Source organism: Sporothrix schenckii (assembly GCF_000961545.1).
Source record: "Sporothrix schenckii 1099-18 chromosome Unknown Cont47, whole genome shotgun sequence".
In the NCBI taxonomy this organism is placed as follows: Eukaryota; Fungi; Ascomycota; class Sordariomycetes; order Ophiostomatales; family Ophiostomataceae; genus Sporothrix; species Sporothrix schenckii.
In genome coordinates, this window is record NW_015971148.1 from 89,744 (window position 1) to 113,131 (window position 23,388).

Consider the following 23,388-nt stretch of genomic DNA (forward strand, 5'->3'; position numbering starts at 1 on the left):
AGACAGGAACCAACAACGAAACGAACGGCCTGGCAAACAGGCAGCGAGCATCCACTCGAGACAGCCCGCACTATCCTTCTTTTGTACGATATATAAAAGCAAATAGGAGTACGGAAATATGCAGACACGCAAGCTATTGTATATATACACTTAAGGTATTTGAGAGCATAGATTCATTATTTTACGACTAAAGGACATCCATCCTTGGCACGCAGGTCACGTTCCATTCATCTGTATAATCTCGAGCTCCGGGCAGAGTTGGCTATCGATGCAATGAATTATTTTTATATTTGTTCATGAGTAGCCATAGCAATATATACTTTTACTCTTTTCTAAGAATGCATACAGGCAGGAATATGAAGGAGCACATAGACGTAGAGGTGCAATGGTACAAAAGCGTGTATGTCGTATAGATATGTACGACCCGATACGGCAGACAGAAGTCGCTATCTATTCGGAAGTGTCCATGGAGTCCTTCTTGTTGCCTGTGTAGCCCTTTTCGTTGCACCACGCGACAAAGTCGTCGATGACGCTAGGCCAGGCGCCGTCTTCGTTCCAGAAGCCCAATGTCTCGTCCTCGCTACACTTAATGGCGAATTCGAGCGTCTGGTTCCACATGTCGCGGTTAACAGACCGCGTCCACTTCTCCTCAAGGAACGCGATCCAGAGCGGGGTCCAATCGCGCGAGGCCGTCTTCCAGGGGCGGCCGGGTGCCGCAAAGAGGACTTTCCAGAACTCAATTGCATTCTCCAGGCTCATAGACCGCTGGTCAGGCTCTTTTCCGGCACCAAATGTGTACCGGTATACCCGCTTGAAGTAGGCAAGGTCGGTTGAAAAGTGTTTTAAGAGGGTCGTGATGTATTTGGCCTGTTCCTCTTTTGTTACGCTGCCACTAAAACGGAAGAATGTGTGTGTCAGTCCCAACAATTTCTCCTACCGGGGTGTCACCGTCTTCGCCCTTTCCACCTGTACTAACCTTGTCTTCCAGCCATCGACAAAGCCCTTGCGGGTGATCTCACCAAGACTCGGTGCTTGAACCAGCTCCAACGCCACAAAAACTTCTCCGCTTTCCGGGTTCAGTCCTAAGGATGTCAAGTAGGCCATTGTTGACTCGACTCCCAGCGCGTCCTTGGCATCTTGTGAAGGATCTGATGAATTGCTCAGTTAGCCATCTGAACACCAGAACACCTCAACACCAAGATACATATGCATCCAAGCACCAACGACGTCATAGCTCACCTTGTAACTCATCAAACATCGCGTCCAGCTTCGGCTCTGAACCGTTGGAAATGGCCCCGCCGCCGGCTGCCAAGTTGTTGAAGTACCTAATACTCAGGTTAGCAAGGCATGGTCAGTGTACAACAACGCTTTCCAAACCCAGTAACAAGTAAAGGCAACGAAGAGAAAAGAAAACCACTAAAAGGTGCAACGACAATATGTAGACTAGGATGGTGTGGGAAAGGAAAAAAAATAAACAAAAGTTCCACAGCCGTAGAGCAGAGTAGTCATGACTTCACTGACACTGCAGTTACCAGAACGTGTTGTCTTTTTTCCCGCATAGCTGCGTACCCTCCGTGCTCTTTGCCTCGACCGATCCGAGGAGCCTTGATTCGGATGCCTTTTGTCGAGGAGGTGTCGGTTTGCTGTTTCTGGACGTTCTGCCCGCTCTGCCCATGCCCATTTTGCCGGCTTTGGCCACTTTGCAGGTCGTCCTTGGATTTGGTCAGATTCCATAGTGAATTCGAGGATGACGAGGCCCAGTGTCGACTGGACGGGTCGTTTTGTAATCTCTGGCTGTACACATCGTCCTCGCTCGGCGAGTCTGTGTCTGTCTGCGGTCCTTTTCTCCCGTGTTTGTCCGAGGATATGCGAAAGAGTCTCTTGATGTTGAACACCATGGTGCAGATCGTGAGGAAGGAGGCTATTGGGCGTATTTGGAAAGTGCCTCTCTGTATCTTCGGAGTAGATTCAAAGTAAAGCGTTGCACCTTGCAATACAGTATGCCACTAGAAGCAAGTCAAGGTCCGACAACACTGCTCGAGCGGACCGAAAACCGTGCAACGACCCCAACAGTGGTTTGGCGCCGTGGAAGGCCAGTGGCCAAAGGTCCTAAAGCGTGACGGTGCAGTTGCGCACGGCAGCGAGAGGTCGAGCCGAAAACTATGGATTTATGCGGCCAGCGACTCCATAATGGTTTGTGGGTTTGTAGGTGCGAGGCGCGTGTAGTATATTTTGTGCAGCGGAGGTCGTGCGCAATGTGTCGTATGTGTGATGGTTTCTTGGACGGAGCCTCGATTTGGCTGTAACAAGACTAACACGGCCTGTTGGAGAAACTGATGGTGGCAGAGGTAACCTGCCCGTTGCCTCCTGACCGTATGGACACCTGGCTTCTGGATTTGGATCTTCTGTTCCTAGTTCTTGCCACAACCTCTCTCACTATGGTGTGGGTGCGAGTGCAAGAGTAGTCTGTGCAGATTTGCAGGTCGACATGGGACTGTGTGTGGATTGGTAGATCTCGAGATGTGCGGCTTAACGCCAATGCAGGCCGGGACGCTTTCCTCTTTCCCCCAAGTATAAAAACGACGTTCGTAAAAAAGGTCCGATGCAGCCGTGCAGAGTAGCAACCGAAGTGACAGGGCCAGCTGACAGAAAGGGCACAATAAAACGGCTCAATGCGTTATTGGGAGATCCAGGTGGGGAGTACGTCGGAGTTGTTGAGCAGTCGACGAGGGATGTCGTAAAGTCGTGGAGACGTAGGCAGTGCCCAATAGCGGGAACGGGAGCCAGATCAAGACAAGGGCCAGTACATGAGGTGGGGGTTTGAAGAAGCCAGAGAAGGATGGAAGAAGTGAAAATGGGAACGGGTAGACAAGGCCGGGGAAAAGGCCGAAGAAAGGCAAAAGGACAAAGGACAAAAGGCTGAACGATGCAAGACAAAGGAATGGACAAAAAAATAGCACTAGCGACCCTCAACGCAAGAAACGAAAAGGAATGATAATAAAAACTTACAAGTCCGCCGCTTGATCGAGCTTAAAGTTGGTGGACTTCAGCGCCTGTAGATTTACCCGATAGCCCCGTCAGCGGAATGTCTCTCGAAGCTTGTGGGAAGGAGCAAACCGTCGATCGGGCTAAACATAGAACAGCAGGTGCCGCCAATGCCGTCGCCAGGACACGCCAAAGACACCAAAACGACCAGATGGCAAAAAGCACCACAAAGACACCACAGAGACATCGAGGAATGGCCCTTCAAACCACCCGACATGACCAACTCAAATCGTCGCAGACGCCATTGCGAGTATTGCAGCCGCCAGGTAAAAGAGAGTTCCCTCCATAGACAAAGGGACAGCCCTTGTCCGTTGCAATGGGCCAGCATATTTGTTTGGGAATCTGTTTTGCCCTTTTGGTATCCGGATCGCCTGTGCCATCTGGGTCGTCTGGGTCATCTGGGTCGCTTCACTGTTGTTTTTGTGGTGTCTTTAGGCCCCCTGCTGGCGGTGTTGCTGCTCTGCAGTGCTGTGTTCTGCTTGTGCTCCGAGTCGGGGACAAATAGAAAAAGAGCAATGGTTGTGGTGATCCACCCAAATAGGGCCGAATAGCGAATAGCGACATGCAACCTAACCCATCCGCGGCGCCCGCAGCTTTTCGCCGCATACGAAGGGACCGTGGGAAGCGGAATAGGGAGGCAAGAATTCCGATAAAGAGCGAGGGCAACGTGCAAGCTGACAAGGCATTTGCTTCTGGTCGAGTTGTCGTGTCGTCTTCCGCTTCTGTGTTGTCTTTGTCCATGTTTCTTCACCCTTTCTTTCCTTCTCTTCAACAATTCCACTTTTTTTTCTGTTCTGCTTATTCTTTCTCCTCCTCTTTTCAACAACGGATTTTTCGCCCTGTTCCAGCATTATGGCTTTGAAGCATGAGCGTCTTTCCGCCACGCGATCTGTGTTCCTGTGTCTTCGGCTCTCGATTCTTCGTCTTTTGTTCCCAGCTTTAAGTCTTCCGTCGGTCGTTCCGTAGCCTTGCTCTGATCGCCGCCGTCCTGTCGCTTGCTCGTCCCATTGCTCTTGCCGGATTTGCTGACCGTCCACACAAGCTCGTGAAGCGCAGAACACAGCCCTGCAACAGTAGCCCCAAGCCAGGGCTGCCAACACAACGACGGATGTACAAAAACCGAGCAACTCGACTTTATTCCAAACACCCGAAGGTTTCCGGAACAGACAATCGGAAGGAGAGAAGCAAAAACATAAATTGGCAAAAAGAAACGATCACCACTTACCTTCAGTGCGGCACGTTCGTTGGCTCCCGTAGCCTGCATGAACTGGGCCAGCAGCATACGCTGTGTAGCGGTTAGAGGCGGCATGTTGGTAGCCCGTTTATTTGCTCTGGAGGAGGACAGAGATTCGAGGTGATGAAGGTAGGTTGGTTCGTAAATTATATGTAGGAGAAGAGCACAGCTCTGATCGAAATCGTAGCTCGCCCGGCTTCCGAGGACCAGCTGCCCTTGGCTAGGCGTGTGTGGATATGTGTGTATGGCCGGTGTCGCCCGTCTCGACAGCAGAAGACTGCCTCCGTTTGTTGCGATTGTCTCGACAATTTTCCACAAGTTCTGCCCTGTGTCGAACAAAGTCCGAATGTCTGGAGTCCGCACGTGTGTGTTGAGGATGAGGCGGGACAAGGAGCACAAGAAATGAAAACAGATTCGTAGCGTCTCCGTCGAGAAACGCGTGTTACGGAGATCTCGAGGAACTATCGAAGTGGCGGGTGAATGAACCGAAATGTTGCGACACTGCTGGGTGTATATGCTGCTTGTGGACAGGGGCTAATAAAAGTCGGGGCTATCGAAGAACCAAGCCGGTAGTTTCCGTTGTAGGCAGATGGTAGGGCAGGGCAAGGTCGTGTCTGCCACTATGAGCTGAAGCAGTTTCTCGATACGTCTCTGTTGCTTCAACCGTTCAAGGAGAGGCGAAGGGAACGTCGTTTCTCGAGCGGTGTCGTGTACGGCACTTGCGGCCCTTGCTTGATACGGTGGTCCTGCTGCGTACTGCTGGGTACGACCCGTACACCATGTGTTGCGGGCATGTAAAGGCTCTCTCCTCCGGTGGAAGACGGGCACCAGTCGTGTGTTGTGGATGCAGGCGCGTTGTGTCGTCCCAGGATGCTGGGAGAAACAAAGTACGCCGGGAGACTAGCAGAGGGATGCAAAGAAGGGCAAGCGAGGTGTGAATGGAAATGGTAAAATGGCAAGGCGTCGTGACCAGTTCTTTCCCTGTGAGGTTTTACCAAAATAGGTTCCGTGTAGGGAAAGAGTGACTGTCGGTGCTTTCTGGGTCTCTGGTTCTTTCCCTCTCCTCTTTATTAACGCCGGCTTTTTTGTCGTCAAGCGGGGGTGACGAAAGAAGTGAACGGCTGGGGTTGGTGGGCCGCGCACATTCCCAGCGCAGCATGCCCAAATGGCGGGGTCTGGACGGGTCTGGCTCATGGCCTGGACGGAAGGCATATTGCGACAAATCACAACAACAATTGACAGATGCACGTGACGGAATTCAAAATACTTCAACCATGCAGGCCGAAAAAATACAGATCGTACGTCATTGTAATGTCAAATTACAATCGTCAATGCCAAACGATTCACACTGGCTCTATGTTGCACCTAGGATGCTTTGATACATATAAACACAGGTAAAATACAGTACGCCAGAAAGTGAGACAAGGCATAGCAAGAGATCGCAGAGAAATTAAAAAAAGAAACAACTAACAGAACATAAAGACAAAACATCGGCCGAAGGGTATTGAAAAAGTCGATCGGTGTGTGAAAGAGACGGGAGAACAACCTCGCCTCGGAGCAAAACAACGCTGAACGATGACGATAGAAAGAAAAGTAGACAAGAGCATTGATAAGAGACTGAATATACTCCCTTCCCCTGCTCTGTCACTCGCCCAACGGCATACCGTCCAGCTCATCAAGCAAGCGCCGCCAGTTGTCGGCCAGCATCTCCGAGTACTTGACGCGCTCCTGTGCCCAGTCCTGGTTCCAGCGCGAGATGTGGTACTGGGTGGCCTGAAAATAGAGAAGTTCGTCGCGCAGGCACTCCTTGACGAAGACGGAGCGGTTGTGCTGCTGGACAATGGTCTCCTTGTCCTTGATGATGGCGTCGATGACCTTTTCAATCTCACCAGGCTTCACAAGGCCCTCGGGTTTGGCGCGCAGGGTCGCCAGCTTGGACTCGTTCTTTTGGATGCGGCGCTCAAGCATGGGGATGGTGTCGCGGTCGTTACGCTCGCGACGGTCAAAGAGGTCGCGGAGGCCCACCAAGGCATCGCGCTGCCGCTTGAGGTCTTCCAGCACGCCGGCATCCCAGGCGCGCGACTCGTCCTCCATGAGTGTCTGGCCCGTGCGCAGGTGCTTGCTCATGGCGACGAGACCGTCGTTGAGAAGAGGCACGAGGTTGGTGTCGGTGGCATAGACGTCGGCGCTGGCCTCGGTCAGCGACTGCAGGGACACGGCCATGCGGGCGTGGTCGTTGGCCACGCCCTCGCTGCGCTTGACCAGGCGATCCATAATGTTGCAGGTCGTAATGTACAGCTCAGCCGAGCGGCGCACGCCCGACCGTGTGCGGTCGAAGAGCTCATTGAGGGAGGGGGACAGCGACTCCTCCAAGCCGGGCGGCAGGGGGCGGCCGGCAAACTCGTCCTGCACAGAAATTGTCGCCTGTTTACGCCACACAGAGAGTTCCTGCTGTTGTTAGAGACAGAAACATGAACTCAAATAAACGATGTGGTGGTGGACATACCGTAGGAACAGTCAGGAACATGACGACGAGCTGCTCCGTGCTGAGCACAGGATGCCGTGTCAGAGCATTGAGGAAGCGTGCCAGGCCGCGCCTGCGCTTCTCGATAAAGGCACCGTCGTTCGACAAATGATTGCCATTGACTGCGACGCGCTTCGGCGGCAGGAGCGGCAGTACGCGGTATGGGTACCGCTTGTGCAGACATTCCAACAACCACACGAAGTCGCTGTAGCGGCGCACAACCTTGCTACCGCGACGGGTGCTGGAAACTTCGTAGTTGTGGTGTTGGAACATGAACAGACCCTCTTTCTCTGGCATCAGCGTGACGAGAACGTTTTCTTCAATTGCGCTGCCCGTGCGGCCACCAATGTTGCCAATGGTCCGGGAAGGGGGTGCACCGCCGCGCACAGTAGAGTTCCCATTAGCGCCGAGACCGCCGTTGTCATTACCAGTCGGCAGCTCGCCAAAGCCGCCGCCAAGGTTACCGACGGCTGGGCTGCCGCCGCCGTTGTACATGTCCCAACCTGATCCCGAGTTCCGTGCGTTTCCACTGGTAATGTTGGGCTGCGCGTCGGCCGTACTGCCACCGCCGATGACGGTCGCCTCGGGCGTCGTTGTGAAGTTGGATGTCGTTCTTATCGGGAGGGCGTTGCTGGGGCTCGAAGCAAAAATCCCATTGCCATTGGCGTTGGGATCGGAGCGTGTGGTTGCGTCGGCACCTGCGTCGGCACCAGCATCGGCACCAGCATCGGCACCGCCGGTCACTGTTGAGGCATCGTCACCTGTGCTGACCCTCGCGGCCGGTGCAATATCGGGATGGTGGTGGTCTTTATGCAGATCGGGCGAGCTCCACGGATCGTCGGAGCCGTAGTCCATCGGAGCCTGGCGAATGTCTGACGCCGGTTTCAGCTGAGGAAAGGCAGATGGCGGCTGGTAGGACGATTGGGGCGGCGGTGCTGCTGCTTTGGGGGTCGGTCGGAAGGGAGAGGAATCGGTCTGGGACTGGGACGTAGGGGCAAAGCCAGTTAGAGTAGGACGGGGAAGATCTGTTTGACAAGGCGACCTGGGTTAGCTCTATGTGATAATTCCATGTGCAACGTAGACCCACCAAATCGCGCGTTCGCCTTTGATTCGCCACCACAGCAACAGACGCCCAGCGCAATCAACAATACATATGGGCAATGTAGTGGGATAAGATAATACGCAACGAGGTGCGCCATGGCTGGATACTGGCAACAGGATTGAAAACGGAAAAAAAAAACGAAAAAGGGGAAGGGGGAAAAAATGGCAAATGACAAAGTCAAAACTTGTAGAGAAAGGACTCACTTCGCCGGCGCTCGTCTACGCCGTCGAGACTAATCACCTCGCCTTCCTGGGCAAGCCCGATCAGGGCCAGCAGCACGTTGAACTCGTTGCGTCCCAGAGCAATGGTGCTGTTGCCGTCGTCGTCGGTGGTGTTGCTGCCGCCCGGTGCAATGACGTTCATAATGGCAGTCTGGCTGTCGGCGTCGAGCTTGGAAGCGGCCAATGTGCGGGCCACGCCGCCGGCAGACACAATGCTTTTGGAAGACGAATTGCCATTGTCATCGTCGTGTACGGCGACCTCAAAGGCGTTGTGGTAGGCGTCAGGGACGTCGGAAGCGGGCAGCAGGCCGCGCAACAGCTCTGCGCGAGTTTTCTTTTTGCGCGGTGACGGCATGTCCCACGGTGATGGTGCGTCGTGGCTTTTATCGGCATTCTTGGTCGTCGTATCGTCGTCGTCTTCGTCCTCGGCGTCAAAAAGGTGGTCCGAGTTCGTGCGGCTGATGCCACCTTCGTCGTCAAAAAGGCCGTGGCGCGAGCGGGCAAATGAGGAGTGCATCGACGGGTTGACGTTTTCGTCCGGGGGCGAGGTGCCGAAGAGCGACATAGTGGCCGTTGGGGAGGGAAACGGCAAGCAGTGGATCGGATGGTAAAGGTCGAACGCCTGTACGTCGTATGGTAGGGCTATCGTGGTCGATCGCTGTTGGTTGCTGTTGAGAGAGTGAATGGACAGTGAGAGGTGATGACAATGACGACGACGACGAATAGACAAGTGAGAACGCGCAGATGCGGCACAACGCCGATACAGCCAAATACAATCGGGGAGCACACAAATAATCCCGAGGAAGAAAGGTCCGTGAAAAAATACGAGCAAAAGATAGTGACTAGTGGCAAGTCGTGGGAAACGTTCGAGTCTGGTCAAGGCTCAGGAAATGGATCACGAATGGCTTTGGAAAGAGGCGTCGGAGAGCTCCTTCCTGCAGATTGCGGGCAGGTGCTACAAAGTGGAGACGGAGTGGTGTCAGTGACAGTTGGCCAATCAGAGGGGCAGATTCTTGACACTGGAGGCCAACGCTGCGACAAGCTCTAATGGGGTCGTCGCAGGGGCCTGTAACCGCCGTAATCGAAAGGGCACCTAAGTTACATGCGGCAACTCGACCCCAGAAAAAGATAACAAAATACAGAATCACAACACTCAGCCAGCAACCACTACACGACGTATGTGGTTCAAGAATAGTGTAACAAGAGGCTTTTGTATAGATTATCATATCGTACAAGTACATGTCAAATGCAGTGTCTCTAGAACAGCACATCTTCCTCCTTCTTCTGGATAATGACCTTGCCGCCCGGCCGCACAATCCGCTGCACGCCAGGCACCTTAAAGTACAAACTCGGCGACTCACCAGGCTTCAGCTGGTCGCTCAGGTAACCACGGTGAGCCGGGTCGCGGTAGTACTCAATGTCCCAACGGCTTGTGGGATCCGGTAGCCGGCGCAGATGCGGCGCCGCGCGCAACTTGGCCACGGCAGCCTCGACGTGCTCAGGGCCCGTGGCCATGGGTGTACTCGATATGACGCTCTTTCCCTCAAGCAGCCATTTGATCGACTGTTTCGTAAAATAGCGCGTGACAATCTTGCCTCCTACGGCCTCGATGGCGTCGATGGCGCCGGCCGACGCACGCGACACCAGCAGGTCGACGGGCGTGCGGAGGTCCTCTTTGCCACGGGCGAGGATCTTGATGCCGTCACGGACCTTGCCAACAAGGCCCGACTCGATCAACTCGCGCGGTGTAATCGGTTTGGTGGCGTCGATGCGGCCGGCGTCGATAAAGGCCTGGAGGCGATCGAGGTTGACTTCGGACATGACGTCGGCGCGGCTGCAGTTGTCAGTGTGAGGTCAAATAAAAAGAGTCATACCACCGCAACATCTCCCTCGCAGGTTGTACGCACTGGTTCACAAAGCCCTTCTTGCCCCACGTCCGGATCAGCGGCGTCTGGCCGCCCTGGAACCACGGCTTGACCTTGCCGTGCTGGCCCTGGCCCTTGTGACCACGGCCGGACGTCTTACCCTTGCCCGACGAGGGACCGCGGCCGACACGGATGCGCTTCTGGTGCGCGCCCTTGTTGTCCCGTAGGCTGGCCAAGATGCTAGCGTCGCGTGTCTGGATCGTCAATGCCGCAAAAAGAGGCACCAGCGGTGACCTGGAGGTGGTTGATGTTATCGATGAGGTAGGCCGCGCAAGCCGGGCGGCGACGGCGGCCGCCTGACAGCAAGCTGCGACGCCCGAAAGTGCCGTTCGTGTTGCCATCGAGTCGGTTGTGTCGCCGGTGCGGTTGTCGACTCCTGCGCTCGAGAATTGTCAGACCTTAATGAACTCTTTGATCCCTCGAAAAAATTCTTGGGCTAAACCTGATTGACGCATTTTATTGGTCGATACCGCAAGCCAGGTGATGCACGTGACTACTTTAACCAGAAGTGCTAGGTTTAGGAAGCGTTAGTGCACCAGCACAACGGCAACAGCCGGGGCCAGGTTTGCAGCGGCCATCTCATCTTTGTCGTTCAGCCACCTTTGGTCCTACCTGGTGACACGGTTGGATCATGATCTAAAAGGCCCGTGCTATGTAAACTGAGAGACATGCTTCGGTTATGCTATTCTTGTGAATTCCTGAAATGTCTCGTATTCGTTTTCCTTTTGGCGGCTCTCCTACTTCAGAAGTTTACCTATGTCAGTGGACTCGCCAATCTGATTTAATGTATTTGTTCCTGTTTTGCTTGCCTTGGTATCCCTTCCTTGCCTTTTCTCCGCCTTGGAAGAGCCGCCGGCAGTATTCTTTTTCTCCCGGGCCGTTGTAAGGTCCTTGGCATTCTTTGTGCGGATATCTCGGGGGTAAATGGGCCTCTACAGCCTCAATTATCACATACTTTGGGAAGGAAGGCCTGCGACTGAGCTCTATTGTAAGTTCCTTAGGACGTTTATAGAAGTCTTTTCCGCTGGGAGATGAAGCATCATACGTCTGGGTGAAACGTTAATTTTATGATTATTTTTTGGAAGAGAAAACCGATATAATAGGCCTTTTTATTTTGTATTAAAAACCCCCTACCAAAACAAGTTCAATAAGAAAACACGAAATAATTCACCGAAAACTGAGCTATTACATATTCAAAATATTAAAGAAAAAAAGAAAAAAAAATGATCTTGAAGCCTGTCTTTAACAATACCTAAGCACATGTACCACTTTTACTCCGAGACGGCATAGTGCTTTTGTCAATACCTTCACATACAGCCTCATCGTTTGTCCTCATCTGGATAATTGAGTCCTTGAGATCGAGCTTCTGTCGTTACCAAACGTTCGGAATATCGGGATGTAATTGAGAAGGACCTCCTTATTTCGACGTCATGCAATAAACACCAGCGCTGTTGTCTGCTTATTCCAAGGGCGGCTTGCTGTTTTAACGAAGAGAAGCCGACGTGCGGCCCCTTCTGATATGCCTTGCAGTGACTTATATGAAGCCTGCGTATCCCCTTCCCTGCGATCAACGACTAACCAAGCCACAGTTCTCCTTGCAGCTACAAGACAGTACAGTTGATTTGGAAATGTTGAATCAAGCCCTTTTCGTCACCCTCCTGGGCGTTGCCGTGCAGGCTGCCCAACATGACGGAATCTCCATGGACCCTCCAATCTTGCCACAGGTCAACAACCTGGTGTTCTCGGGCGCTGGCTGTTCGCAAGGAACGGCCAACGCAACTTGGAGCCCGGCCAGCTGGTCCGACTGGACCGTCAGTTTGCACGACTTGAATCTTGAAGCCACTGCGAAGCCCGGTCCAGGAGGACTGCCATCCGAGTCAGACTGCACACTCCATGCCACATTTTCAAACACCTCACCTGGTTGGCAATTGGCACTCGAGACAGTGTCCATCCGCGGCTATGCGGCGCTAAGCAGTGGGAGCTCCATCTCGGCGGCGGCAAGCGTGTCATGGGCACCAACCGCTGGAGCTTCTGGAACTGGGCACAGAACGGCGGCACCTGCGCCAGCCGAGCGCAATGTGTCGCTGACCAACAGCCGGACAATGGACGAAGCAAGTGCAATGGGAGCGCTGTTGGACTTTTCCAGCGTACCAGTCTGGTCGGGCTGCTCAGACGGAGCCGAGCTCGGTAACCTCGCTCTCAGATTCCGCTTCGGAGTGCATGTTCAGACCAACTCAACAAATGGCTATGCGGCCTTCGGTGGCCTCGTCGATGACGGCCATGGTGAGATCTCTGCCCGGCCTGCCGTCGTTCAGCATCTTCAGTGGGCGTGGCGTTCGTGCCATGTCACCACGGGCTCGACGACATTCTTTCCAAAGCCCAAGACGACAACACAGGCGACTACCGTAGCGACAAACTCAACGGCATGGACAACCACGGCATCTGCCAACACGACAGCCGCAACAACAACAGTAACGACAGCTGGAAAGGCCCCCCCATTTGGCAACTCGACAACGGCGACGAGGAGCCATCCGACTCGGACGGCCACAACCAAGAGCAGGAGCATTTCCTGGGTCACCTCGACGCAGACTGCCAGCAGCTGGCACAACACCACCACGACACCGCTCTGGACGAACGGCACAAGCACTGGCAGCACATCTCGGGCAGCATTGTTGCCGACACAGAGGTAGTCAGCGGTGTAAGGGCGATGGGGAATCGTGGGAGCAAGAGAAGTTGATATGAATGGAAGCTCATCCAAGGAGGGCTGCTGATATTTAATAATCGCGCTGCTTAAGTTTCTGGAGTACAATAATTAGAAAAGGAAAACATAACAAAGAGAAAATGCTCATGTTCACTCGTCATCGTCGCTGTCACTGCCATAGTCGACTAATGCGGCCGCCGGCTTCGCCTCCTTGGCAGTCTTGATTACCAGCCCGCTCGAGCGTTCCCGCTGTCGTGCCAGAGCCGCTAATGTGGCACTGGAGAGGACACCGCGCGCTGCTGGCGGCTCTTCTGGTGCTGCCTCCAGCTGCTGTCCTTGTGGCTGCTCTCCTTGCGCTTGGCCATTACGCGTATGGGCCTCCCCACCGTCCCTGCCTTCCCTGTCCGCCCGCTCCCGTGCGAACCACACCGCGTCCGGCGCCTCGTACCCTTGCAACCCGAATCCGCCCTCGATACGACGCCGCTTGGACGCATTCGGGTCCCGGCCCTCGAGCTCGGCAATGTAGTCTGCTGGCAGGATCGCGCGAATGGCCGCGGCCGCCTGCTCCTCGACGCGCCGGGCCTCGCGCGCCTGCGCCATGGGGTTGGGGTCGACCGTGGCCCAGCGCACATTGAGAATCTCTTCGTGGTCGAGCGACTGGTGGGCCATGGCCTCCTTGGCGAACTGGGCGTTGGCCTCGTTGGTGTAGGTGACGAACGCAACACCGCGTGTGTTGAGGACGCGCGTGCGCTCAATCTGCCCCCACTCAGCAAAATGGCGGGCGACGACCTCTTCAATGTCGTCGGACACATGGATGCGGCCAATGTAGATCGTGCGGTTAGGCCGCAAAAAGGAGCCGACGCCGCCCATGTCGTCGCGGTAGTCGGAAAACTTGTCGCGGCCAAAACAGTCGACGTTGGGGTTGAAGATGTCGGTGACGGTGGGGAGGCGGTGAAGGTAGGGGCAGTCGCTTCCCTTGGGGCAGAGGCCGCGCGCAAAAAAGAGGCAAAAGTAGGAACCCGAAATGTTGTCGGCGAGGGTGTAGCCCGAGTCCTTGGCCACGTTGCACCGGCCCTTGGCGGCCGTCGAGCTGGCTGCACCGCTTTCCCGGTCGCCGCCACTCCACTTGTTGTACCAGATGCTGTTTTGTTAGAGCATGTCCTCATAAATGAAGTTAAAGACAAGGGTGTTGGGGGCGTGGGGGAGGGGGGGAGGACCTACTTGAAGGTCACGCCAGTCTGTGGTGGTGGCTCGGTACGGAACGTCGCTGGGTCGACCTGTGGACGAGCAGGCCTCCGTTTCCTCCGGATTATTTTGCGTCCTTTTGTTGGTTCTACTGCTGTTGTCGGTTCTGGCCCTTCTGCTGATGTTGTCTTCGCAAGTGCTGTCGCTGTGTCGGTTGGGAAGTCTGTCTCTGGAGACCGAGACCCCGTCGCTGTCGGCGCCGGCGCTGACGCGGCTTCGCTGGAAACATCAGCCATGCCTGTGATGTATATGATATCAAGATGAAACTAAAGTAAAAAAAATACGCTTTCAATTTGGTATGATGCGCGGTCGCCTATTCCATTCTTCGTGATGATGTTGCGTGTACATTGAGATGGTAACCTCCTGTCGCGCCTCAAACAGAAATTGCCGCCTCACACCGCCAAATTTCTTATCGCCACTTATCGAATGATTGAGCACGTGATCAAATTTTTTTTAAATAGCACCTACGACATACTGGTTGTGCCCTGAAAACCATTTGGTCTCATTGCTATTGGACCCTTTTACAGTGACTGCGAAATATTGCAGTGCGTTAAATAGGGCATTTCAACTAAGTTCTTGGGGTAGCATCACCATAGCTGCACAGGGCCCAGGAGTAGTCAATCAGCAAAAAGGATTTTTGTAAGTGCTGTTTTCGGAAGTTACGCCAGAACGGCCATGACTTGGCGCCAAAGTGTCTGGCCGACATCATGACGTGTGGATTTGGCTGTGTCACCAGTCGACGTCGTGTGTCTCGTTTCCACTTCCACGCTGTTCACGTAGTCTGTTGGTTATCAAGGGTCTGTTACTCAGCTCTCGTCGTCACATCTATGGCAGCTTCTTCGCACCCACGTCTTTCTGTCCTTTTGTCGCTTTGCGCGTCTACTTGTCGTCCCTAACACGACAAACGCCCCCTCCTGAGTTTTGACTGGACGAGAGGAAGATTTCACACACAAAGCGAAAAGGGGCTTTCACGAGCAGCTTTCCGTACGTTTGTTGCTTCCCCGGCATCGATTTGTTGGTCGTGCTCGGCGCCTTGATTCCCACCTTTACTCCGCATTCTGTGGGGGACAAAAGAGGAGAGGACTGCAAAATTGGCTTGTGACAGTCACGCATGCCGAGGAATGAGCCGCAAAGTTGAGGCGAACAAGGGGAAATAGGGGGATTAAGCAGCTAAAGCAGCCTAAAAAAGAAGACAACCAGATCAAGACGACGAGGTGCAGCAAAATCGAAAAGGCGCCATGTTCCTGCAATCAGATAGGCTAGCGGTGTTTGGAGGCCGGGGCAAACGACTGAGGAGACAAGACAAGACGACTATCTCCTATTATTTTTCTGGTTAGCAGGTTGGGTTAGCTTTCCATTTGGAGCAATTTATTTTTTGATGGGTATGGGGTAGCAAAAAGTACGGGGAAAACTTGGCGGGTGCTTTGAGATGGTCATCTAGAACTGGAAACCTGGCCGACGATGCATCGTAGAAATCATGCAGTACAACAACGGCACAAGCCGACGAAGCTGTGATGTCCTCGGTTTGGTGGCCAAACGAGGCAATGAACCTGGAAGAAGGGGTGTGCGCAAAGTTGAAGTGGTCTTTGTTGCTTGTGACTTTATCCATTTTTGTCTTCTCGCCGACTATCTTCCAAGATTTCTGTTGTTGTTTTGTTGCGTCGTTTTGCTGTTTTGCTTGTGCTCTCCTATGTTGTCCACAGTCTTTTCCGGCTAGTGGAATATTCTGTTCTAGACAAGGCCTGGCCAGAACCGTCTGGCGTCTGGTAAATGAGCGATCGGCACGATCGTGAGCAGAAGCAAACTTGACTTTCTTCCGACAAGGTGACCGCATGCTTTTGCGGTGGAACATTCTGGCCTTGATGGTACCAACGCGCCTGGATAGAAGATGTGCAAACGTAGTTTTACATTTATGATTTTTTTCTCTAGTTGTAATTAACTGACAAAAATTATCCAAAGAAAGAGCGAGAACGAAAAAAATTTATACCGAGCCAGACACCAAACGTGAAAACAGTGCAAGTCGGTCAAAAAGAGTAAACGAACGACCTAACGCCTGGCAATGGAGTAACCGTTATACTTGAAAAGCTTGTACAAGAAGACCAAGACTTACGTCGCAGAGCCGCACCAAATACATAAATCGGCGTATCAAAGCCTGGGTGGAAACAACATAGAAAAACCAAACCCCTCCCAAGCTCACAGAAAAGACATTAAAAACAAAAAAAACAAAAACAAACTGGTATTCCCGTATTCAGATATTCTTGTATTGGTGCCGACAAAGGAACCAAAAGTAGAAGCAAAATTTTGAAAATGAGAGGGCCAGGAAAAAAAGGAAAAAGGACGTTGACCAGGAACCCCTAATTATGCACATGAAAGTGTAAAGTGCAAGTGGAAAGTGAGCGGAGGCGCGAAATGGGGTCGTATGAACGAGAAAGACTAACCATGCTCGCCTGCTTCCCCCTCAACAGGGAAATGACTGCCTAAGAAAGAATAGACACTAGACTGCGTCCTTTCCTACTCCAGACGCTGTGGGTCTTCCGGCCGCCGTGCTGCAGTCGGCTGGGAGGGCGTTGTGTCGCCGCCAAGAGCCCACTTGTAGAACTTGGCCGGCCAGCGGACTGCGGGCTCGTCAACGTATTTGGTGACCAAGTTGGCCAAGATGAACGTCGCAGGGAAAATGATAATCTGGGGAGCCAAAAAGTTGAGTTCCAGACCCATGGGACCCGTCTTGGGAAGCTGGAAGCGGTTGATCCACCACTCCAGCATCTTATCGTGGTCCTCCACAACACGGTACCATCCGGTCATGGCGTAGGCGCGGTCACCAATGGACGCGAGCACCGGTCCGTGTACCAGGTACAGGGAGTACGAGATACGACCCAGGTACTGGCAGAAGGAGGACTCGAAGAAACGCTTCACCACAGGGATGTGCGGGGTGGTGCCGACAATCATGCCGGCAGCAAAGACGAGGTAAAACCACTTGGGATCAAAGACAGCCTGCGGTTTCAGGAACGACAGGTAGTACCAGCCAGGGTTGGAGCGGAGAAGCATAAGGTCGTTTTTCTGCGACGGCACGCCGGCCAGGAACATGCCGATGACGAAGAGCGTGTAGACAATAAAAGTCTTGTACGGCTGTAGCTTGTGGAGAATCGCAGGGAAGCCGGGGTCGTTGCGCTTCGCCAGGATGTCCAGATAACATAAGTAGATGCCAACCATAAACATGCAACAGTAGTAACCGTCGACAATGTAGAGGAAGTAAAACATGAGGCCGAGGATGATGACATGGCGGGCAAAGTGTGTCGTTCGGTAGGTGGCGAGCATCAACAAGAAACATATCATGGAGCCGCGCATCTCAAACGGAATTGACCACAAGTGGGTATTCATCGTAACCCAGATGCTACCTTCTTTAAAGAGGAACGTGAAATTCTTCAGCTCGACGTACCACTCCCACCACTCCTCGCCGATGGTGGCGTGTTGAGTCGAGTTGGAGACCCAATAGTGGCCGAAGATGTGCCATGAGGTGACGTAGAGGAACGTCGTAATAAAAATAGGAATGTAAAGACGGAACCAGCGGCGGAAGACGGATGAGGCCAGGCTGTCCAGCAGTTTCATGTGCTCGCCGGCCACGATCAGGGAGAGGCCCTTGGCGCACAGCACGTATCCCGATATGACATAGAAGAGCGCCACCGCTATGTGGCCGCCGGTGAAGAAGTTGCGGACAAACGGCAGCGTCGCAAAGTGGTAGCGATCCTTGAAGCCAAAGGCGTTCTCAAACGTCTCGTTGTCGCCGTTAGGACTGGCCGCGTGAGCCCAGAGCTCATTATGATGAATATACACCAAAAAGGCAGCAAAGCCACGCAGGCCGTCGAGGTAGGCTGTCGGACGGAGTGGCTTCTTCTCGCCGTCCTCGTCGGCCAGGCGGCAGGCGTTCCAGAACGACCGCAGAAAGCGCCGCATAGGGCGGGCATTCGGCTTTTCGTTGGACCACGCGCCGTCGCGCCAGACGGGAAGCTCGTGGGTTTCGGCCGGAGCGTTGCCGCCGTCGAGCAGCCCGCTGCTCGTCATTGTAGCTTTGTATTGGGGTAAAAAGAAAGAACCAAGAAACTGCTGTCCAGTTCGAAACGATAGTCGAGGGTAGGGGAGTAGAAGCACCAGATGGCGATGGTGGTCGCTGGGTTGGGTTGGTTGTGGAGGAGAAGGTCGGAGGAAGACGGCGTAAAGAGCCTGCTGCTGTTGATTAAGGACAGGCGAAAAAATTAGATTAGGGGCTAAGAAGCAAAGGGGCAAAGGAAAGAGGAAAGAAGCGTTGCCGGCATGAAGGCAAGGGCCCAAACAACGAAACAAGAAAGAGCGAAAGAAGAAAGAAAAAGTTGAACAAGTTCCAAACGGAAAGGGGGCAAGGTGAGGAAAGTGAGATGGAGAGAGGAGAAAAGAGGTAGGAGGTTGAAAGAAACTAGAGGTGAGCGCAATGGGGTGTGGGGATTCACAAGCGACTGTAAAATGGGACAGCCCGCCTGTAGTCGGCGCGACAAGTTTTTTGTCGTGTGCTTTGGGGGTTCTGCAGTCTTGTGCTTTCTGTCGCTCACTGTATGACGCCAGTATGGACTTGCAACATGCAGAGTATGTCAAGTACCTTCTCCGCACCCGGTGACAGATCGATCTACTTGCTTTGATGGCGATGGATATCAAGCCACTTGTTCACTGGCAACACTTCTGCATGGCTGGCTAGCAAACAAAAAGTGCATGTGATAATCCAGCGAGTTGCGGTGCTGCAATCGCAGCTGGAAGAAGAAACACAGAGTGGCTAGCTAAAATCAAAGTAAGATACAGTTTTGTGCTGAATAGTTCCTCGTTCGTGGTTCTAGTCATGTTTCGTGTCGTGCGCACCGTCAACTGTCATCGCCAGCCAGTTGTTTTGACTGCTGGTCGGTGTTCAAGACGATTTGCACAAGTACACATGGACCACAGGTTCCGCGAATCGGGACGGAGGAACACGGGCGAGCAACTTGGTGGTGCAGGAGAAGCGCGACTCAAGTCTCCATTTTGGAGGCTGTCTTCATATGCCAAGTTTCGCGTCAGCCACTTCTTTTCCCTGCGAGCCTGCGTCCTGCCTCCCTGCATTGTACGTTGCAAGAAAACTATGGCTAGGCCGCTGATGAGGATGCGCAATGCAGCGACAGCAGGGTTGCATTCAAATTCAAATCTGTGCGAGTGTGGGAAACGACGAGGAGGCTCGACAGGGTCTGAAATAGGGGCATGCCTGAAGTACCGAGTACGTTGTAGTGCAATATATGCCGGTGGTGTCGCTCAAGTCGCTGCAAATACAGGAGGCAATAGGACGTGGATCACAGTGCGAAGGAGCGGGGGTGAGCGTATCAATGCCGGCGCAGCAGCTGAATCCGTACTCCGTACTCCGTAATTGTTTGCGTCGGTATGAGGCAGAGGCACGCTTACTGTGTAAAAAGGTCCTTGAGATCACTCCGAATGTGGCGGTTTTGTTGGCGATCCAGATGAGTACGCACCCGTGCGGACTTGAGCGAGCCGCGTCTGACTCCGTATTTGTACCTACGAATACGATTTATATCTCCAACATACTCTCTCTGGAACGTCGTATCTCTCTTTGTTTTCAAGTGTTTCTGGGAAGGGAGAGCTGCCCGGGCCGCTACAGGAAAGGGATATACCATTGAGGTCGAATTTAGGAGATCCACCGAAGCCCGTAGGCGGGGACACTGGACGTATCGGCGTGCGTTAGAGCGTTTGTTGTATGGACATTAGGCCAGATATCGGATGACACAACGCAGGCATCGGTTTGCATTTGAAAACGGAGCGAGAATACAGAATGTTCTAACGGAATATGTACCGCGTACGGGCGTACAATGCTTTGTATATTGGAAAAGCATTCTTCCTCAGCGCGGCTGCGGGAAGGCCACATTGGCGCCAGGCCCATTTGTGCAGCGCTTTTAATTGCTGCAGGGGCAGTCTTTGCAGGCAGATGACTCGACACACCTCGCACAGCATTTGTGTATGAGACACCCATTACACATCGTGGCACGCAGCTAGATCAAGGACGATGTATATGTTGTCCATGTTAAATGATTGACGACACTGATGAGCCCTCACGATTCTTCTCGTGCTACAACGACGAAAGGCGTTTTACACACAGTGCCCAATATGTGACGCACAGTATTGGACTGTGCACGGGGGGGTGGCAAAGTGCGCCGACCCAGCTAAGTGGGCTGCAGAACAAAATGAAAGGGCGAGCCAGAAAAATATTCATTGATGCTGATCATGGAGGATTTCCAAATAAGGAGGCCACGGGCGAGCTGGCCAATGGGAGAGGCAGTGCGCAACGGAGATCCCAACACAACGGCAAGACAGTGCCATACCAGGTCGTCATTGCCAGGCTCGCCAGGGAACAATGGACGTTTGTCAACCTATCAGCCATCTGGGAGACTTGGACAGACTTTGTGTATGCGACGGTCACGTTGTAGAGTTGCCAGAAGCGGTCGTCTCATGATAGAGGTGCATGTAAGGCCAACGAGAAGTGGGAATCGACTCAAAAAAGGGGGCAGGAACAGACAGAAAAGAACCATGGCGACAAACTACACCGGAATAGTACAAATTGAAATAGCAAATATGGGGAAGGTGGAGGAAAATGGGGCTAGAAGCTCGAGCGAAAACAAGACACGAAAAAGCAAAATCTGTGTCTAGTTTTGCTGAGCAGAATGCGCAAAAAAGAAAAAATTTGGTCCGCTATGCTTCGTTGCATCTTGTCTGGCCCCATTATTTTGTCGAAAATGGAAGGAGGACGACGGTCCAGCGGAAAATATTATATGGAAATATCAGATGCATATCAGAGGCATGGCGTTAAACAAAGGGAGATGGGCGAAGACAGGCTGCGTCAATGTCAGCAATGCTTCAAGGCAGAGACGAATTTAGAATAAATGAAGAGACGCGGGCTAACTGAGACAAAAGCTGAGGCGAACTAGCAAACAAACAAACAAACCGACCGACAGACAAACTCGCAGAGTAAATAGAAGGGACAAAGAGACAAAGTGAGTAATAAAAGGTTGGAACGTAAAACTGGGACGGAGTGCTGCGTTTTGTCTTACTTCTCTGACCGTCACGCACACAACACACACAACGAGCCAAAAATAGGAAGGCTCCGTGGTCGTCTTGGGAGCAATTCCAGTCCAGCCCGCCTCTTCGATGTTCTGAGTTTTGTGAGCCAAGTCTCGCTCGGTCTCCACACTCCGCTAGGGAAAAGTACCATCCCGATGCCCGCAGCCAGATTGTTTACGACGTAGGCTGCGATGTACGGCTAACGGATATGGATGAGACACCGTATTGCAGTGCCGCGCACGCGTTTTGATTAGCGCGGCGGTGCTTGCTTTATTGAGAATCTATTCGCTCCCGAAATGAGAGTTTGAAGCCTAGATATGATAATACAAGGCAGTTTGAGGGGCCTGAGGCGGTCTCCAGAATGCATCGTCTTTCGAATATGCACGAAAATTGAAGCGGGAGACGTAAACGATCAACGCGAGGACAACCCGAAAACAACGGCCAAAATTATTCAGGGGAACGAAGCAGAGAATCGAATGGCTTGGCACTGGCTCCACTCCCTCTCCCGCGGAACACGACCAAGTTAAATCGTACAGCAAGGAAAGTGTACGCATCCACGGACAACCTATGCTGCATGTTTGATTGGCTGGCCGAGGATGCATGGCCCTTTCATGCCTTCAAAGGCAGAATGGCTTAGCTATGTCGCCGGTGATTCGGTAGGGCAGAGCAGGGCCATGGTTAACTTCGGAGACCCCCGTGCAGCGGCATGGCTCTCACTGCCATCTGCTGCAGTGAGCATACCTCCTCCCTCTGCCATTGTCCACGCAGCCACTCCCGCATTCGTGTTTGGGGCCGTTTAAGCGCGACGCGCATCCTTGGAAGGGAATCCTGTTTTAGGTGCTTCCAGCTATGACATACAAGGCGTTCTTCTCACAGCCATATCATATTTACGACATACGGAATACCTGTTTTGGGGATGAATAGCTAGAGGCCTCTACCTGAAGATATTGACGTATCTTGGCCACATTGCGCGTCTCGACTGTTCCCGTCCGCCAACCCTCGACAATACATCTCAGAAAGTAACAGTGGCAAGGATTGAAGGACACCGTGCCGCGAGAAACTCATGTATCTTGCCTCAAAGGTCAGGCGGCGCTCTAGGCGGAAGAAGGAAGGGTTGGATTAGAATACTTCTACATCGTAAGATAATTGGCTGCCGTGCACGCCTCGCCGACAGCCAAAGGCATGACTGCACAGTGGTTATGTTTAATGTTTTGTACCAAATCGTTAACAAAACAGGCATGTGATGGAGGCTGCGAGGAACTTTTCATGCGCTGTGAGTTGCCATGGCATGAATAAGGAACACACTCGAAAATAAAATAAAATAAAATAAAACAACAAGAACGCCCCGTTTGCGGACATGAACCCTTGGTGGCGGTGATGCATAAACTCTCCAACCAGGTCCTTCGAGGTCATGATGGCTGGTAATACAGTGCCATAGGACATGGGCGATGCGAATAGTCTGCTGTGTTTGGTAGTTGCAAGGGACCTGCGCCTTTCCTTGCCGAATGTCTCTTCGTATTGTGCTCCGTATCTCATAGTCGCCACGGCACATGCGGCCCTGGTCAAGACTTTGGCGATTCCTCGTTCCTTCCTTTGCACTTCATCCGTGTTCGCGACGGGCCATGCAATGGCCCCGAACGGGCTCCTCTGTCGTCTTTGCAGTCAATGAGTGCTGGCTTCCGTATTTTACAGTCTAGCGAGGCCACATTGTGCTTCCAGACACTGGGGGCCCAACACGAAAAAGGGGGCAGCAATTACGGCAAAAACATAAGGAGCTAGTAGTACAACAGCACCAAAAACTGCTTTTTTTTTATATAAAAAAAAAAAAAAACAATGGCGAGACTTTCAAAATCGCAAAGAATAAAAGGGGTAGGCATGGATTGGCCAGGCCTGGCCTTGTTCGCCATGCACATCACTTTATCTCCCATCTCTTTTCTCCTTGCGGTAGGCACCCCCTGGTCTGTTCCTTCCCCGTCAACGGATGCTCCGCCTTTCTCCTCTTTTACACGAGGGTTTGCGAAGCTTCTTTTGTTACGGCCTATTCTGTAATTTTTATTTGTTTTTCGAAAAAATTAAGATGCAAGAAAAGAGCCGTAGGTCGTTTATCTCCATTGACAGCCACATCTCGGTCCTCGCTCGATAAACCCAGATGGCCTGGCCACTCCCGCAAGTGCCACGCCACAACAGGGCTCGCAGGGGTACGCTTGATGAACGCCCCTCCGAGCCAGGCATGCCCTGTCAATACAAGCCCACCCAGTCTGCACAATGAAATTTG

The 23,388-nt window shown here is 52.9% G+C and overlaps 8 protein-coding genes across 8 annotated transcripts; 2 read left to right on the forward strand and 6 right to left on the reverse strand.

Annotated features, from left to right (window-relative positions):
* Nucleotides 1-450: 450 nt before the first annotated feature.
* Nucleotides 451-1,898, reverse strand: SPSK_10525 (uncharacterized protein; the record flags this gene model as incomplete). Its single annotated transcript, XM_016736903.1, has 4 exons — nt 451-892; nt 977-1,148; nt 1,240-1,325; nt 1,570-1,898. 4 exons carry the CDS (start codon nt 1,896-1,898, stop codon nt 451-453), a joined length of 1,029 nt encoding a protein of 342 aa, XP_016584580.1.
* A 1,997-nt stretch (nt 1,899-3,895) lies between these two features.
* SPSK_03695 (uncharacterized protein) lies at nt 3,896-4,354 on the reverse strand (the record flags this gene model as incomplete). Its single annotated transcript, XM_016730530.1, has 2 exons — nt 3,896-4,135; nt 4,271-4,354. 2 exons carry the CDS (start codon nt 4,352-4,354, stop codon nt 3,896-3,898), a joined length of 324 nt encoding a protein of 107 aa, XP_016584581.1.
* A 1,569-nt stretch (nt 4,355-5,923) lies between these two features.
* On the reverse strand, nt 5,924-8,691 carry SPSK_03036 (sorting nexin Mvp1; the record flags this gene model as incomplete). The annotated part of the gene is made up of 3 exons (XM_016729880.1): nt 5,924-6,727; nt 6,786-7,828; nt 8,109-8,691. The coding sequence occupies 3 exons, from the start codon at nt 8,689-8,691 to the stop codon at nt 5,924-5,926; spliced, it is 2,430 nt and encodes an 809-aa protein (XP_016584582.1).
* Nucleotides 8,692-9,383: 692 nt separating this feature from the next.
* On the reverse strand, nt 9,384-10,392 carry SPSK_03493 (large subunit ribosomal protein L15; the record flags this gene model as incomplete). Its single annotated transcript, XM_016730331.1, has 2 exons — nt 9,384-9,960; nt 10,034-10,392. The coding sequence occupies 2 exons, from the start codon at nt 10,390-10,392 to the stop codon at nt 9,384-9,386; spliced, it is 936 nt and encodes a 311-aa protein (XP_016584583.1).
* A 1,287-nt stretch (nt 10,393-11,679) lies between these two features.
* SPSK_03460 (uncharacterized protein) lies at nt 11,680-12,788 on the forward strand (the record flags this gene model as incomplete). The annotated part of the gene is made up of 2 exons (XM_016730298.1): nt 11,680-12,334; nt 12,376-12,788. 2 exons carry the CDS (start codon nt 11,680-11,682, stop codon nt 12,786-12,788), a joined length of 1,068 nt encoding a protein of 355 aa, XP_016584584.1.
* A 114-nt stretch (nt 12,789-12,902) lies between these two features.
* Nucleotides 12,903-14,233, reverse strand: SPSK_03385 (cell cycle control protein (Cwf2); the record flags this gene model as incomplete). Its single annotated transcript, XM_016730223.1, has 2 exons — nt 12,903-13,893; nt 13,974-14,233. The coding sequence occupies 2 exons, from the start codon at nt 14,231-14,233 to the stop codon at nt 12,903-12,905; spliced, it is 1,251 nt and encodes a 416-aa protein (XP_016584585.1).
* A 2,275-nt stretch (nt 14,234-16,508) lies between these two features.
* On the reverse strand, nt 16,509-18,056 carry SPSK_03301 (uncharacterized protein; the record flags this gene model as incomplete). The annotated part of the gene is made up of 1 exon (XM_016730139.1): nt 16,509-18,056. The coding sequence occupies one exon, from the start codon at nt 18,054-18,056 to the stop codon at nt 16,509-16,511; it is 1,548 nt and encodes a 515-aa protein (XP_016584586.1).
* Nucleotides 18,057-20,239: 2,183 nt separating this feature from the next.
* Nucleotides 20,240-20,482, forward strand: SPSK_03806 (uncharacterized protein; the record flags this gene model as incomplete). The annotated part of the gene is made up of 1 exon (XM_016730639.1): nt 20,240-20,482. One exon carries the CDS (start codon nt 20,240-20,242, stop codon nt 20,480-20,482), a length of 243 nt encoding a protein of 80 aa, XP_016584587.1.
* Nucleotides 20,483-23,388: the final 2,906 nt, after the last annotated feature.